At 38.9% G+C, this 13,194-nt stretch overlaps 1 protein-coding gene across 1 annotated transcript in view; it reads left to right on the top strand.

Moving 5' to 3' along the window:
• Positions 1 to 13,194, top strand: part of LOC128258788 (uncharacterized) — a 65,741-nt gene that overhangs the window by 32,208 nt on the left and 20,339 nt on the right. The window contains exon 3 of the mRNA XM_052990666.1: positions 6,474 to 6,984. Coding sequence (XP_052846626.1) covers positions 6,600 to 6,984 — 385 coding nt within the window. The 5' untranslated portion in view covers positions 6,474 to 6,599. The remainder of the gene's footprint in view (positions 1 to 6,473; positions 6,985 to 13,194) is intronic.

Consider the following 13,194-nt stretch of genomic DNA (forward strand, 5'->3'; position numbering starts at 1 on the left):
ACTTTCTGGCTGCCGATGTTGCTGCCGTGGCTGTTGATGTTGCTGTTGCTGTTGCTGTTGATGTTGCTGCAGCATTGCGAATTGCAGGCAGGTCCTCTCCTCATGCAATCGTGTGGAGTTTGGAGTGTGCTGCCAGCGGCACAAAATGCTCGACATAAAGGGCAAGAGTTCAGGAAATTGTGACTGTGGCAAAATATTTTCGCTATTCCTCACAGTTTTCCTTTTTTTCCGCTTTTGCCCGGGTGAAACTGTAGCCGATGCTGGAGCTTCAGATGCAGATGAAGCCGGCTGTTGCCTCGCATCGCCCAAGGAGACTGCAGTCGAGAGTGAGATGAACATTTTATTATTTATTTTTTTTTTTCAAACTTATCTTTCTACATGCCGGGGCTTTTGGGTATGCTTGAAAGTTGGCGGAAAATTGAAAGTAATTGTCACCTTTTGAGTATTTTCATTTCGTTTTTCTTTTGTCGGTCGGTAGTGGCGTGGAAAGTGTGCCTTTTGTGATGAAAGAGAATGAGGTTCGTTTGGGGTGAAGGTGAGCTTGAAAAATGGATGAAAGTGTGGCGAATGCTCAAAAATAACTTAATGGATAGGAAATGCTACTGACAGCTATACATCGTTGAATTCGGGTTGGTTAAATGTTATTAAAGTTAGGAACTAGAAATGGTTTAATATTTAATATTGAGTTAAAATAAGATAATTAAAATCCAGTAAACGGGTAAGACAAAAAGTAATGCATATCAAGACCCACCTCTTCCAAGCTCCATGTTCAGCTAATTTATATGATACATCTTCCATTTAATGACTTCATTTCCAACTCCTTCGACTTAGACACTCCATTTCATCTTGTAGATGCATCTCTAATCAGCAATTGTTGTTAAGAATCTCCGTACATGACACAACCAATTAATTTCCAGATGCCTTATGCAAGCCCACTGAGCTGATGTGTGCATGTAGGAAATCAACTCAACTGTGATTCCAGTTTTCATTTATTTTCCTTCATTTTTTTTTTGCACAAAAAATCTGCCGCTCTAATAGAGACCTGAAAGTCGTAGGCACCCCCGCAAGGAAACACTCGACACAGTCACTCAGTTAGTCAGTCTCTCAGTCATTCAGTCAGTCATTCACTCAGTGAGTCAGTCAGTCATTCAAGCAGCAGGCGGGGAAATGGATTTACCACGCGGAAAGTTGCAAGTTAACATGGCTGCACATTTTGCCAACGGGATGCATGGAACTTGCAACAGCAACATGAGCAACATTGGCAGCAGCAACATCGCCGTCGTGCATGCAACACTTACCAGCAAACAAAATTAAAGGCAAATCGCAACCAATCACAAAGATTACCCCCACACACAGAAACAAACAACAAAATGGCTAAAACCACACAAAAAAAAGAAGAAACACACAAACGTGGCCCCAAAGGCGCCGTTGCATTGGTATTTTAAACACTGCCAAGGCGCATAATCAAAACGCTTAAATTATAATAACTTTATTAAGTCTCGACTCGAGCAGCGATCCACCCGCGCCCTTTTTGCCTAGATCCAAAAAGAAAAAAAAAACAGGTGTATTGCAGAAAGAAAGCAAGAAACAAAGCAACAACAACAAACAAATGGCAAACAGAAAAAACAAAAACAAAAAAAAACAAAAACAAAAACAAAAAAACAGGAAAAAACGATTGTCTGCTGGGCGCTTTTATTATTTCTTTCGAGTGGATTTTACTTTGTACACACTCGAAGCATTGTTGGTAGAGGTTGCTGCCTGCTGTTTATGATTGTTTTTTCATTTTCTCAAGTGATGAGTAGGATATCTGTCTGCTGGTGTAGCCACAGAATCGAGCAACAAGCTATTTGCGACTCACGACTTTTCATGCAATTTTGAATTTAAAATTCTTCACACACTCTTTTCATTATGTGGCTTCATTCCAGCTCCTCCAGATAGATCCCCCATACCATTCCGATCCCCCCTTGAAAATCCCCTTCTAGGGTAAAATCAACGGCCCGCCATCGAAGTCGAAGGCAGCGCAAAATAAGATGCTACTCTTGTGGCCATCTTTGAAGTGGTTGTTGTAATGGGTGTAAGTCCGCAGGAGTGTGTGTGTGTGTGTGTTTGTGTTGAGTGTGTGTGCGAGAGTGTGGAACCACCGGAGGAAGACGCCTCACAATCTCGCGCCATTCAAGTTTGGATTGTCGCTCCAGAAACAATAACAGTGGTTATAACGATATGGCTAAGAAATCAGTTAAGGAAAAAGTTAATAAATTTAAGAAAAGATTTGTAATAAAACACTTTAAAATTTTTATTTTGGATATTTATGCAACATTGATTTAAGCTTCAAGAAATATCAGTCTTTATATTTATATTAAATTTTCACAAAGGTGAGTTGTTAGTTTACACATGATTAAATCCTGCAAATTTGCTTACTATTTTAAAATCAATTTTTTCCTTTTCTTGTCTTCACGTATACATATTTTTTCTGGAGAAGCAAGAAACATTTTAACAACAAATAACATTTTTAGTAAAACTATAAACTATTGTTTGTTGATTTTTAATAATAAAATTTTTTTTTATAATAAATATAATATAAATATTTCCCACGCCGAAACCACTGTTCATTGTTCTTGAAACATTTGGAGCATTTGCGATGACGATGACTGGCCGCTTGGCCGGGTCTGTGGATCTGGCTTTGGTCCCAAGTCTGACTCTCGGCTCAGCTGCTGATGATGACTTGGAGCTGGTCTCCGATTCAAGGGAATGAACGGATCGCCGCCACTTGGTGGTCCAATTCAACGAATTGACTATAATCAGTCTAGTGCCAAGTACGTTTCAAGTGTCTACTCATGCACTTCTGTGTAGCGTGTGGTGGGCAACGGCAACGCCAAGAGCCAAGAGTCCATAGCCCAGAGGGCCAAGAGCTGAGAGCCAAGAGGTGCAGCCGCAGATGCCGGCCGGCGGTGCTAAGTTGGCTTAGCTAAGTTGGCTGGTGGGTCGGTGAGTTCCAAGTGGTTTGCTCTCATATGCAAATGGGGACTCCCGCTCCCGCTCCCGATCCGAATCCGAATCCCGTCACTCGACGCAGCTCTCACGAGTGCCGCGGCGCACAAAATTAATTTATTACAATGCAACAAATTACAACACTCATTAATATTTTAGCCAAGTTTTGTGGGTGCACGGAGAAAAATGTACTACAAGAAATACGAAACCCTAATCTGTTAATAGTAGCAGTTTATATATAAATAAAATTACTAAGTTCATTATTAATTGTTCTTGTTAAAGTGAAAATCTTATAAAATACGATTTCACTTTAAATCTTTTGATATCATAGACCATCCAAATAAATATCATTCTACCAAAATCCTTACAAAAACATAAAGAATTTTGCTAATATCCAATTTGTATTTGGAAAAATTTTACAACACATTGCTTTATTTTTCCTGAGTGCATGTTGCATAGTTGGTCAAGAGTTGTAACATGTGACTGGCCTGGAATTTTATTCGCCGACAGGTCCAAGGAAGCTTGTAACCGCATGTTGACTGGTTCAGTAAAAATAGCCGCAAGGGAAGGACAGGGGGAAAAGGGCGTGGTCCGGCGTCTGGGACTGCGACTCTCATACCTAATAAATCTGTAATTTGTAATTAATGTGAAAAATTGCCGCCCGAGACGGGGAACAAGCCTAAATAGTTATTATATGGCCGAAGTCCAAGTTCCAGTCTCAGGCGAGTGTGGGTCAGAGTCATAACTCTTCCACAAGTTCGCCAGTGTCTGTTTCATAAATATAAATTAAGCCACTTGACTAACGCACAACGCGTGTTCGAGTCTGTGCCAACCAGAAAAAGTGAAAACTTGGTCAACCGATTTACTTTGCCAAAAAAAAAACAAAACCAGACATACACGAAAGCCAGAAAAAAAACTTTTTATTGCACTTACCGTCGCAGGTCGCTTAGATGATGGCCCCGAGATGATGGCACATGGCTCCATTGTCTGCTGAAAGCAACTCATGCGGTGTGATTAATATGGAAGGTGGCCAAAAAAACGTAGAAGCGGCTGGGCAGCAAGATAAAAATAAATTTGAAAAATAGTTATTTATAAACAATGAGACAAGTCAATCAGGGAAATAAATTACAAAGAAGTTATGCTTTCTTTCACTCGGGGCAAGAAATTACCTTTAATCAAAATACGAATGTAGAGTCGATGTTTTATTAAATGATTAAATATAAAACATTGTTTTTTTCTCGTAAATAAAATAGAACAGGCCAACTGAAAACGTAAGCGCTGGCATTTTGATAATTTAAACTTATCGTACTAAAATACTAAACTATTAAATAATAATTTCCTTGAATTAAAAATAACAGAACTACCAGAGTTGACGAATCCGAGATGTAGTCACAAGTACAGTTTATCAAAATCAATTGATCAACGAAATTTTGTTGGGTTTTGTAAACAAATAAAAATCAGTGTAAGAACTAAAAAAAAGTATTTATGTTGTTTTTTATACAGTGAAGATCTTCGGCATAAGATACCAAAACTGCAGGGACTCCTAAAAAAAGTAAACATTTTGTGTTTCCAAAGACTTCCTTCTTCTTTTTGTTTTCGTTTTAAGAGTTCTTGAAAACAGTTTGCTTTGATGTTTCTAATTTTAGAGCTATACTCTGCCAGGCAAAAACCAGCATCAGGAACATAATTCAGCCATTAAGTAAAAGACAATCAAGTTGCTTTAAGGTCGCCTGACAGCGAATCGGGCGTAAAATGTCTGCATGATTGATAATATTCGAAAGTAGCAAACAAGGCGACCGCAACGGGAACTCAGAAAATACGAGTATTTGGCCATATTTGCGATATAACCCCCGATGCCCCCGCCGATTCGATGCGGATCGAGCAGCGGGGGCAGTTCAATTGCTACCCGGTCAGTCACCGAATGAAAACAATTTTTATATTTTTTTTGTATTGGTTTTTGTTTTGATTTTGGTTTTGGCCAAAAGGTAACGCAGCTGAGTGAGTGAGTGATTCAATGGAGCAAAACGTGAGCTAAAGACGTGATCCAACAACAACAATTGCGGCAACAACCAAAAGCGTTTATACGCCTGATGAGCGAAACTGTGGGGCGGCCGAAATGCTCGAGTCGGTCGGCCTTTTGAAACGATATAAAAATTTTTGTTATTCACTTGTGATATTTTATTTTTCCCAACGAATCAATCACAATGATTATGATAAATGATTTCGGCGTTTTTTATTTATTCACTATTTTCTTTCAAAGTTTCATTGTCTGAATGGTATTTATAACTCTCAAAGTTTTTCGTCTTTTTTTTTTTTTTGCATTATTAAGCCGGATAATGGGCGATCAGTGAGCTGAGCTTGTAATTGCTGGCTTATAAATCACAGTGAAAAGATATAATTTCGGGATCCGATGATCTGTTGGCCGTTGGCTGACTCTTTGATTAGCACATTTGTCTGTAGTTTCACTTTTAACGTACACACCGCTGACCCATTGAACTACTTGAAATACTTGTGGATTTTTTTTCCTAGCAACTCACCTTTAATGCTGAATTATTTCTGGCATTTTTTTATCAGCAATTTTTAATCTTGTTAGGAAACTTCATTAGTGTCAACCGGCAGTTTTCTTGGGCTGATTAATGTGTGTCAGTCGGGCGGGAAACTTTTCGGTAGCCTGGGTGGAAAAACCTGTCTGCCACCCATGGAAACTCTGCCTCAATGGCCACGCCCCTTTTGTGTTAGTCAACGGCATTAAGTCTTTAGTTTGGAATTATTAATTGGGGTGGACGTTGGGGGTGTGCATAATAATGAGGTGGACTTGTGTAAATAAAATAATAAGGATAGCCAAGCACAACCCAGGGGCATTCCATAGTTGCAGGAAAAACAACTTTCAAATTACAGTAGGCGATCTAAAGATTTGCCGAAGCATTGTCTTACTTAAAATATTGTAACAAAAATGTTAATCTGTTAAAAATTGTCAAATTCAAAGTTTTTTTATAAAATATCTATCTTTTTGTAACTTCACAATTTTTAATGTTTTGCTTTTTGAATTATTCCAAACATGTTATATGTTTTCAATTTTGTCATTGAAAGTAGTTAACTATTTTTTTTGTGTTTTAAAAAGTTATTTAACAAGAAATGCACAGTATCATTTTCTTGTAATTTGATGAAACCAAATGTTTATTTTGCAATCTTAACTCTTTACTTATGATAACCGACTAGTTTATTTATTATATAAAGAGTTTTTTAATAGGCAATGTAGTGTTTTACACTTTAAGAACAGTAATTCATTATTGTTAATAAAAAGAACCAGACTTTGTCAGACATTTTTTACTGTACTTACTAACCAGCTCAGATTGCCAACCAGTTTTGGTCACCAAATTTGACAACATTTGCCAATATTTATGAATTATTTTATGTTATGTGCTATATGTTACAAATAGCTTGTTTCGGGCAACTAGTTAACAAGTTTGACTGCTTCATTGCAGAGTTGCCCAGCCGCAGACGACGCGATCCAGGTCCAGATCCCGATCCCGATCCCGATCCCGATCCCGATCTAAATCCAGATCGATGTGGCCGGAGCCCACTGACTGAGGTCCGCCCGAAGGTAGAAAATGGTCGACATTTACCAGGATGCCAGCAGCACGCTGCGCTCCGTGTTTCCCAATTCGCGGCTGGACTCGCTGGCCGGAGTGGATCGCCGGGTGGAGAGTCAATTGCCGGGACCGCCGGATCCGGATGCAGTCACCACGCCCTCGAGCATTGGCTACAATCCGCTCAACGACGACGACTGGTGGGCCAATGCCATCGAGGTGGACACCTTCGACTCACCGCTGGCCTTCGATGCCAGCGAAAATGGACTGTGGAACGGACACTTTGTGCCGCCGCCGCCCCGCCCGCCCTTCCTGGATGAAAGCGTCGCCGCCGACGGCCTGACCACCTGTGATCTGTGCACGTGGGCATGGCAGCGGAATGCCTACTCCCTGGACGGTTCGATAGGTGAGTACTACCCTGCGTATAAGCCAATACCTCCTCCTCTGCTCCTGTCGTTTTTCAATTAAAACTCCTTGCCAAGACAATAATCTGGCGGCCGTGCATCGATCGCTGATATCAATTTATCAAACTGATGTTGGGCGTGCGTGGCTCGATTGCTTTTCGGCAAGCGAGATGGAAAGACTCCTCCTTCGCCGATTTTTGCACTTAAAAAAAGACTAATTTTATAATATTCTAAAAAAAAACGTCATCAAATTAGACCACATCCCTTATTATTTATATAATATTTAATTTTAAGTCAAAAAAAAGTCTCAAGTGTATTAAACGTATTTTGTTACAATTTAGACATTTATATATTGTTTAATTTTGAAGAACTGAAAGACAAACACATTTCCCCTAATTTATTAATTTTTTTTTTTTTTAAGTGTACTTGCGTTTGCAAATTTAATTTGCACACATAACTCTTTGTGGCAGCTTTTGGTTTAGGCGTTGTTTCGCCAAAGTTTCGAGCCCGCGATCCGGGGATCCACCAGCACTATCGCCCCGGCACATCGCCAGTAATTTGTCTCTGCGCTTGTAAAAGAAACCAGGCGGGAAGAGAAGGGAAACGCGGCGGCTTAGTCGCGGAAAAGTTTATGAAAATATGAAGCAATGGGCGTGGGCCGGGGCAGATGGGAAAGATAGAATAAAGCCAGCGAGCTCTTTAATTTATCTGAGAACAAATGAAGCTAGTCAGAGGGGAAAACTAAGTCGATTGGCCAACGGAAATTCGGGGAAATGCACAGCTAAATTAAAACTCCTCAAACTTCACATTTAAATCCAGCTTTTATTTAAGTTAAATGCAAATTTTGCCCTTCGGCGAAATACGTGTTAGAACTCACCACATAACCCAAAAAATACTCGTAATAGCACAAAGCGAATAGCAAATGACCTCTGCCCATACGTTTATCATAAAGATGTGCGCGTGACACGAATGTTGGTAATGACAGTTGAAATTAACTTTAATATATATACATAACACGAACTTATTTTTACCACGAAAATACATATCCAGGAAATATCTTTTATTTAACTAGTGAGAAGATTGTTAGTCATGTCAGGATATTTTTATCGTATACATTATACATAACGTCACGAGCTCCTCTCTGATAAACAATCCGCACTGTGGGATGGGATATGGCATGGCATTTAGCCGTTTGCCGTATTTGATTTCCAGGAATCGCTTTCAGGGCAAATTGAAGTCATTATACATAGTAAAACTCCACTGAGCTGAGGTCCGAGCTCCAAAACGCAGGCTGCGATGGGTGCCTTGCGTTATTAGGCTAATTATAGAGCCGGAGTTGAGCTAGTGGCGTTTATATACGTATATAAATGACTTTATTCATGCCGACTGGGCGACTGTTTGTCGCGCCGAATGTCTGGGATTTCCTGTGGGCCCAACGACGTGTCAACTAATTTGCAACACTCACCTGGACGTGGGGCACCACTTCCATGGAAGTACCTGCGGCAGCCTTTGGCAAATATTTTATATTTTTTGCAGTTTTTTTATGCTTTTTTTGGCGAAGGGATTAAGCCCGCTCTGAGAGGAGCCGCAGAAAAAAAATTTGACTAATGTCTTAATTTTGTGCTTAGGTGTTTGCTGCGGTTCGTTTCGGTTTTAGGGGTCCAGTCATATCGGCTATGACGGTACGCTACACCATGAATACTCCCTAAAAAAAGCGGAAAAGTCGTGCCTGGACTGCAGCGAATGCCATTCACTTCGCTTCATCTCGTCGGGTCTCTAAATTGAGTTTTTGCATGTCGTGCCCATGTCTGGGGACTTTGCTTTGTTTCAGCCTATGTTTCTGCGGCTGTTTCGGTTCTCTGCCGCTGAATTGACAGCTGAATAAAATGTTATTATATTTACACCATAATTTGCATGGCAATTAATCAAATGGCATGCGAAATTCGACAACGGCCACGGAAAGGTAAAGGCAATCCCAGGCGACACATTTAGTTGGTGGGTGCCGAGGTATTTCTGGGAATTATTCTAACAAAGTTCCGAAGCGAAAACAAAAAGCAAACCAACAAGTTTCGACCCGCCTAAATGTCTTTATTAGGAGTTCAGCTGGCTGAAAATGGAGCTCGTTAAGGTGAGCAAAAAATAAGGTATGAGATTTATTTAAAAATGGATGCAATCGTTATTTTTGGGAACACGAAAGGAAATGTATAAGAGGCTTATATCAAATTAGGAAGTTTATCAAGAAAATGTAAACTTTTCTATTAAAAGTTGATAATTATTGACTCTACCATTTAATAAAATCTTTGATTCTTGGAAATATAACATTGAAATATGCTATTAAACAATTAGTTTATTAGTTAAGATAAATATTTAAGCCACTCGATTAGCCATTCTAGTCTCAGATGATTTTGCTTTATGGCAGATTAAGTTAACCGCTAGTTCAACCGTTAGTTCAACAACATATTTTCCATAATTTATGCCCCACTTTATTCCTCCCGTCGCACCCATAACAATAACAAAACGAAAAAAAAAGCATAAAGGGTAACAATTCTATATTCTGCAAATATTTACAGCAATTTGTGGCACAATAATAAAAATGAAAGGTCTCAGACCGAAGCCAAAGTCAAACCAAAACCAAACGAAACCCAAAAAAGGACTCGTGTTTGACTTTGTGCGGCTGTTGAATAAATGTTTTATAGCAATAACAACGATATCAACAACATCAGCGGAACAATGCGGAAAAGGCAACGTCCGTCCAACAAAACAGCAGCTGTTGAGGTCGGCGGCTCCTTCCGCCTATTTTGATATTTTTATTGTGGCGGTGAAATAAATTCAAATAAATAAATTTAAGTTGCTGACTTTGGTCGCATAAAGCATTACATGGCAACGAAACGAATTCTGAAGTTCTCGCCCTCCCATTCTGGTCCATTAGAGTCTTTGTACTGCCTACACCATAAATATTGAAGGACCATAGACGAAAACATTTATTGCCAGATTTATGCTACAATAACTGGATTAGTGAAACATATGATGCGATAAAGAATTGAAGAGGGGAAAGCGACTTAGAACTTTAACAGGTCCTTTGATTGTGATAAAAGTCTGCCTTTCTATGTGGCTAATACAATTAAATAGTAATTTTCTTAAAATGAAAAATTAAAAAGATAAGCGTTTTTCTTCAGTGTTGAAAACATAAAGAATATATTCTTATATTCATTAATTGACTTTTAATTTCTTTTAAAAACTCCGCTGAATTTAAATTTTATTAGACCTCTTTTGAATTGTTTTATGGCTCGGATTTAAATGTTAATCCATCTTCTTCCATCCGCAAACGATAAAATACAATATTTTCCGCTCCGGCTGTGTTTACTGACCATTGGCCACTGCTCGTTACCGCCAAGCTTTTGGCCAAATACATGACTAATCTGAAGATTATGAAATTTATGCAAAACCGCAAGAGACGAGATTCCTTTTTTTCGGCATCTGTTGTGAGATATTCCAACTGTAAGCGGAAATGAATGAGTTTTTGTAGAGTTTTTTATTTGTTCTTTCCACTTTTTGTGATGTACTACCTCGTGGTTCCTTCTGTGTGCTCTGAGTCGTATAATTGTTGCAGCAAACGCACTGTGGCCTGAAGCCATAAAAAGTAAACATAACACACAGCCCTCGAGGAGCTGAATGGAAGTGAGAAAACTTATTTGCTATTTTCATGGAATTTTCCATAATTTCTGCTTCGCTTGTTGCTGGATTTTCCTCCTAGATTTTGTTCGGCTTTTTTGTGGTTTTCCCCCACCAGTCATGCAAAAATGTTTTAAAAAGATAAACAAGAAACGCTCGGAAAGAGATCGAAAAATTATTATTACTGCCAGTGCATCAGAAAGATTATGATGGTACTGGTTCTGGTCTCTGTGGTGTGTGTCTTTTTATGTGTGGGATTTTTTTTTCATAATATTTTTAACTTTGTTTACATTTTGCATTTTTATTGTGGCGTCGTCGTGGAGCAATCCCTTGCTCAGTTTTGCTCCGCTTTTGTTCCTTTTTTAATCAATTAGGGCGAGACTTGCGTAGGGGGAAGAATCGGAGTCCCCGGGCAGAAAAATGAGATCGCAGCCCCGAGAAACGTGCTGGACCACACACACACACTGTGTGATGAACTAAATAATGCGGGCGCAGAACTAATAGAATTGCTGAAATGCTGATTAAAATAGTTTTTACTTTTTAATTACAATTTATGGGTTTAATTTCGTGCCATTATTCCCGGGACTTCGTCTGGAGCGTTTTGTTACAGTGAAAAAATTAGCTTAATGAGTTTCAAAACTAATTTTCCCTTATCAACTAAGGAATTCGAAAGAAAACCCTAAAATTGTGTTGTATAGATAAATAGCTGTATTGTTGTAATAATTATAAAATTAAATAAATATATAATAATATATATTTATATTTACTTTCAAAGATTTCCGGCTATAGAGTGTGAATTTAATATTACGTTTGTTGTTAAATGAAATCAAACTGAATTTTTGTTCTGTGTACTAATTATTGGTGGAACGATATCCGACTCCGTCGTTCAAGATCAAAGAGCCATCTCGCAAAACGTCAGACAAACATTGTCTCGTTCTCTAGCGACAACATCAAAGGAAACTGTAGACTCAGTTTTCCAGCTCCCAAACATAAACAGTCTCGAAGGGGGAGCACACTCTATTTGTTGGCGGTGAAAATAAAAATTAAAAATCAATTTTTTTACACTTCTCCCCCACAAAAACACACAGCTCATTAGCAAAGGGGGAGGTGAAACAAAAAATAAAATAAAACAAAAACTAAATGAGCAACTTACGAAATTTTGCACCGAGGCGACAAATTCTGTCTGGTATATTTTAGGGGACTGAAAATCTAATTTACTAATGAGCCGTGAGCATTCGAGAAATGCACATAAATTTCGCCTAATTGAAAATCCATGCGCGGATAATTATGTGCGTCAGTCAGCATTAAATTTTCACCCGCTTGGGTGGAATTTTCGGGGAAAATTTGTTTTGTGGCTCTGGGGAAATCCAGTTGTTGAGTGGACCGGAGGTGAGAGTGAGTGACAGGAGGGTATGGGTGTCCAAAATGTAATCCAGGGAATGTATTTACTGGCCGCTTAAAGATGCACTTACAACATTTTTCCCCAGCGGCGATATTCGGGAGAAATTCAATCAGCATTCCGCCTTGAGGCAATTTAATCATCTTCCCGCTTTAATGGCCATTCATCTAACCATCAGCACACAGATGGCAGGCTAAACTCTCAACTTAGTGCTTTTGTTAGTGACCCCCAACTGCCATTCAAGTTGGTGCAAATTAAATTAAAATGTAGGTAAGCTCTGGCCGTTAAAGTCGAGACAAAAAGATCAGCGAGGCTGGCCATCAAATGAGATATAAATAAAAATAAATAAAATGCAGGAAAACGTTTTTAAGGCAGGTGGGAGTGTACTTTGGTGTCTATTCATTGAAAAAAAACCTCACCAGGTCAAAGATCATAAAAATTTTTATGAACTGACAACGACAGCAACGACAACCGCCGCTCCTGTCCGCCCAACTCAATGTTTACTGTAACACCTAATGTTTAACTAATTTCAAATATGTTTTTACGACAGCCTACCTGGTCAGCCCTCAGAAAAATGCCCGAGTTGTCCCGTTTTTATGAGGGAACGTTGCCTGTTCTACTGTTTAATTTTTGATTAGACGATCCGTGGCGTAGATAAGCCTCATGTAACTGTTGCCTTTTTTTTGGGTCGTACCCCCAGTTTTTTATATGGTGATCGTGCCATGATATCAATCCACACTCAAAAAAAAAATGTATCGTGCAATTCGGATACCTAACTTAACTCCTATAACGCAAAACTTATTGATCAAAAAACATATATAGAAAATCAATGCCTATAATTTTGTTTAAAGAAACATGCTTAATTAATTTTATTTTTAGTTTATTTTAATGATCATTAAATTTATAAAAAATAGTTCTGCCACTTATTTTTAAGTGCAGGCCCACTCGCTCTGTTACGTTTTGCATTTGCATAGGCGAGCGATATGAATCAACGAAAAACAGTAAAATGTCTCTCTTTTCGTCTCGTTTTCTACATTTTTTACGATTTGCCCCTTGTTTGTTTAATTGTCTTTTACTATGGCATTTAAGGTTGACTTTCGCTTTATTATTTACGGCGTTGTGTCAACAGTTCTCTTTTTTA

This window comes from Drosophila gunungcola (genome assembly GCF_025200985.1).
Source record: "Drosophila gunungcola strain Sukarami chromosome 3L unlocalized genomic scaffold, Dgunungcola_SK_2 000003F, whole genome shotgun sequence".
In the NCBI taxonomy this organism is placed as follows: Eukaryota; Metazoa; Arthropoda; class Insecta; order Diptera; family Drosophilidae; genus Drosophila; species Drosophila gunungcola.